At 56.2% G+C, this 4,256-nt stretch overlaps 1 protein-coding gene across 1 annotated transcript in view; it reads left to right on the plus strand.

The window, feature by feature from the left end:
• The window catches only part of WWP2 (WW domain containing E3 ubiquitin protein ligase 2), a 45,876-nt gene that overhangs the window by 12,499 nt on the left and 29,121 nt on the right, over positions 1–4,256 (plus strand). The window contains exons 6-7 of the mRNA XM_035898039.1: positions 1,538–1,677; positions 3,205–3,355. Of these exons, the coding sequence (XP_035753932.1) occupies positions 1,538–1,677; positions 3,205–3,355 (291 nt within the window). The remainder of the gene's footprint in view (positions 1–1,537; positions 1,678–3,204; positions 3,356–4,256) is intronic.

Genomic DNA, 4,256 nt, shown 5'->3' on the forward strand with positions numbered 1-4,256 from the left:
CTTTCAGGGGGTGTGTGGTGCCGGTGTGCCTCACTGAGCCCCTCGGATGGGCAGCGAGGGGCAACCTTCACCTCCTGACCGAGGGAAGAGGAGCCCTGTCTGCGCCCGCTCCGAGTCCCCAGGTGCTGGCGGCCGAAGCAATCCCCCAGCATGTAGTGGTGTCCTGGGGTAGCCAGGGTTTTTGGGGCAAGTTCACTGTCTGAAGCATGCCTCAAGGAGCCCCTGTGTGGGGCTGCCCTCCTGGGAAGGTCCGTGGCTGGCTGAAGCGGCTTTGGCAACTCCTGGTCACAGGCTGCTCTGCCCGTGGCTCTTATCTGATCTATTTTCAACAACCATCTCCTGCTTTCCCATGTCTCCTCCTGATCCCAGCCCTTCCTCTGCCCGCTGTTGTGAGCTGCTCCCCAAGGAGAGTGGCTCTGGAGCGAGTGGGAGGAACTGAGGGCTTGCTGGAGCTGGTGAGGGTGGCATGACTGACGCCGTGCCCTGCTGCTGCCAAGCTGCTGTCCCTTCCCAGCTCCAGCCCCGAGATGTGGGGACAGTTTGTGGGTTTTGCCCTTTTAAGGGGAGAACTTGGCTGGGGCAAACAGGCTTCCCAATCCCTGCGGTCCTCGCCCTCTGCGGTTGCTGCCCTGGGCAGGGATCCTGGGCGGAGGTGGCCGGGCTCTGCCTCTGGCCCCTGGATGCGGGAAGGCAGCATCCCCCCGTCCCCCTCCCCACTTGCAGTAACAACCAGGCTCCCTAATCAGCCTGAAAACCCTGAATTTGTGAATGCCTTTGAGCTGCCTCAGGGGTTCCGGGTGGTCGGGGTCGGGGGGGGGAGAGCTTGCTGAAGGGGATGCGGTGGCAAGGGAATTCCAGCGTGGCACAAAGAAAAGACCCCCCCTGAGAGATGAAGCAGCTGCGTTGGAGGTGGTCACAACCTGTGCCATGATTTAAGCTCCTGTCTTTCCCGGCTGCTTGTTCCCTCCTTAGCCAGAGGCCACGGCTGCCCGGCAATGGCAAACACTTGCACCTTTCTCACCTGCTTTTGTGCAAAGCTTGTAGCCGGGCGGGGGACATGGTGAGGGCTCCCACCGGTGCCTGATGCGGTGCTGTGGTGCAGGAGCTGGTGCTGGTGTGGGATCTCTCCTGGGAGCTTTATTGCAGGGGAGAAAGGAGCAAACTGCTGGGGGCCCTGACGGCTTGGTGCTGCGGGTGGGTTTCTGGCCAGGGGTGCCCGGGGCTGTTCCTCAGCACCTGGGGCAGCTGGGGTGAGCACCCGCAAACAAAAGCAAGGTCTTTGGCACCCAGGTTACTCCACCACCGGCAGGCGGGTGCCAGCACCCGTGGGCACGCTGGCAGGTCCAAGTAAGCAGCATGAAGTTCAGGGCTCTGCTGGAGGAGCAGAGGCACGTGGCTGCATCCTGGCCCTTCTCGGGGGAGACAGATAGTTGTGCTGGGGGAGAACTAGCACAGGACGGAGGCAAAAAGGCAGGAGTGGGCTTTTCTTTGCGAGGCCAGCGGTGTGTTTCACCTCCCGTGTTTCTTTCCCTTGCAGGACGCACCGACATGCAGCTGGAGTGGCCAGGCAAAACACGGGGAGCGGAGAGCAAAGTCCCAGCGCCCGGAGCCGGCACCGGCAGGAGGCCAAGAGCACGCAGCACGCCAGCATGGCCAACGGCACGGCCAACGGCACAGGTGAGCCAGTGCTCGTGGGAGGTGGCAGGGACAGACCTTGGGGCTGCGTTTGGTAGGAGAAAGTGAATTTCTGCTAGGATAATGGATCTTGTAGTGCCCGGGAATTTCCTCCCTGTGAATTGATTGATTTTTATTGATTTTGCTGTTGATAAGCTGGGCGGCTCCGCAGAGGGCACTGTTAGGATCTGTTCTGCCTGTTGTGAATAACTTCTGGGGCTCCTCTCTGGAGTCTCCCTGACAAAAAGTACTGCATCCAGCTCAGGTTTTTTAAAAGGATACTGGGAGAGCAACGTCACTGGTGGCACAGCAAGGAGTTATCACAGCTGAGCGGAATTCTTCAGGTTTGGGAGCCTTCGGCTGAATTTGCCCATCAGTCTTCAGCAAAACTGTTTTGAGCTCTTTGCCCACCGAAGTAGGGAGGAGCAGTTGTTTTGTCGAGCACAAGAGAAGGCACAAACCCACCCCTCAAGAGGGGACTGATTCTTACGCCAGAGGGTATTTCTGGAAGGGTTCCTCTTGTCTTCCCTTGGGTTTGGCCACCAAGCCATAAGTACCTGCCAGACTACAAAGCTACACGTGGTTTATGTTTTCCCTCTCTGGCTCCATGGAGCTGGCCCAGCAGCGTGGCATCTCCCACTCTCCAGTGCCACTTTTGCAGGCAGCGCCGTCCTTTCTTTTGCTTTTATCAGAGACCTGGAAGGAGAAGCAGAGTGCTTTGTGTTGGGTAGAAGGAAATGTTTTGTTCAACCAAAAAGGAAGATTTTGTTTTTTCTTCTTCTTCTTTTTCTATTTCACTGGAAAAACCTGGAGCAATGCAATTTCAATTTTGCCAAGACCCATTTTGGGAGGGAGTGGGGGAGCGGAAGGCTGGTGTGGAATGCTGCCTTTCTGCCGTCGCTCCTGCTCTGTGCCCCCCTCCCCGGGGCTGTGGCTCACCTCTGCCTGGTTTGGTGTACCGGCTGCCAGCGCTGCGCAGTGTCCCCTCTGCCCACCCAGCCCTTCCCCGCCTCCTTGCTGTGTGGGGGACGCTCCCTCGGGCTGTGGGCAGAGGTTTTTGCTCCTGTGAGTACAACTTGACTCCTTGGCTTTGGTTTATTTAAAACATGTTTTGCTGGCCCGGCCCCAGCTTCCCCCGTGGCTTTATGGTTGTCCTTGTCGCTCTTCACCACTCACCAACCTCCCGCGAGTCCCGTCGGTGATGATTTTACACTTTGGGATGGGGAGAGGGGTGTTTGGGGTGGCCAGGATTAGGGCTGGACACCATGTCTTGTGCTCTGTGGGATGCCTCTAGAAACCATCCTCTTCCTCCTACACTTTGGTGACATTATGGTGGTTTTTGAGAAGACGGTTGCAAGAATGTCCCCATTACATTTGTCACTCATGGCTGTAATTTCATCTGTCGATAAAAGGAGATGATTTCACAGCATGTTTTCTCCACAGCCGCGTTGCTTAGCCCTAGCTGTCTTCCCCCTGGAGCCCTTCCTTATCAGGTGAACTTTGGATCAGCTTTTCCCCTGTTTTGTCCAGGACTGGGATCAAACCGATCACAGCGTACTCACCTGGGCCATTCTGCAGGTTCCTCTGAAGGTTGGCACGATGGGTTTGAGGCCTCTCAAACTGCCTTGCTAGAAATGAGTAGCGGTCAGAGCCCCCCTCACCCGCGTCTTGCAGGACTCTGGTGGGGGCTGCTGTGAACCTGCCGACCTGGAAATCTTCATTGCCCACCGCTGCCCCCTGAGGGGCTCCTTTGGTTGCTGATGCTGTGTCCCAGGATCCCTCTGGGGCTGGAGGATGCTGTCCTGCTTCACTCCAGCTGCAAAGCAAAAGTGTCCTGAGCCGTCTGCTGCTTCTGCAGAGCATCTGTAGTTCTTCACTCTCCTGTCTGGGGTGGTTATACTGGTGTGAGGCTTTTTCCTACAATACTTCCAAATACTTGGGCTTGCAGGGACAGATCCTGCCCTTACAGCTTTCTACATTCCTCAACTCTAACTCGTGGAGGTCTGTCTGCATCCCTTACTTCTTTGTTACTTGTTGCTAGTTTGGTTTTAATGCTTTTGCTTTGCCACTGAAGCCTGGATGTCTTGCAGTGAGAGTTATCCTCTGCTGGGCTGCCAAGTCTCAGGGTTTTTTGGCTATCTTAATAAATATTCGTCAAACAAATTCCCTTTCACTTTTTTTTTTTGGTCTGCATTTTCCTCCTCATGAGTTTTCTTCACAATTTTCCTTTGCTCTGTCTCTTCCCCTTCCCTTTTTGAAAAGTTCAGTGGAATCCAGCAGCACTGAGCTCTCACCAGTGCGGCAGCCGACTTGCAGAGCCTGGGATTCCTTCTGCCTGGGGGGGACACACTGTGCTAACTGCTTTTGAGCTCCTGCTCATTACCTGAGCTCCCGTCAGGCACGCAGCATGTTTGCAAGCGGCAGAAGAGATACTGAGCACAAACACAAAGTGTCTCAGGACAAAAGGCAGGACCACAGGGGGATCTGACTGCTGGGTGAAGGAGGTGCTGCCTTTGCTGCTGGCTGGGAGCACCGGGAGTCCCGTGCTTGGGTGGTAGCGGCTGCCACCCACCATGTGCTCC

The sequence above is a fragment of the Egretta garzetta genome, unplaced genomic scaffold, assembly GCF_000687185.1.
Source record: "Egretta garzetta isolate BGI_Z169 unplaced genomic scaffold, ASM68718v1 scaffold67, whole genome shotgun sequence".
Taxonomy (NCBI): domain Eukaryota; kingdom Metazoa; phylum Chordata; class Aves; order Pelecaniformes; family Ardeidae; genus Egretta; species Egretta garzetta.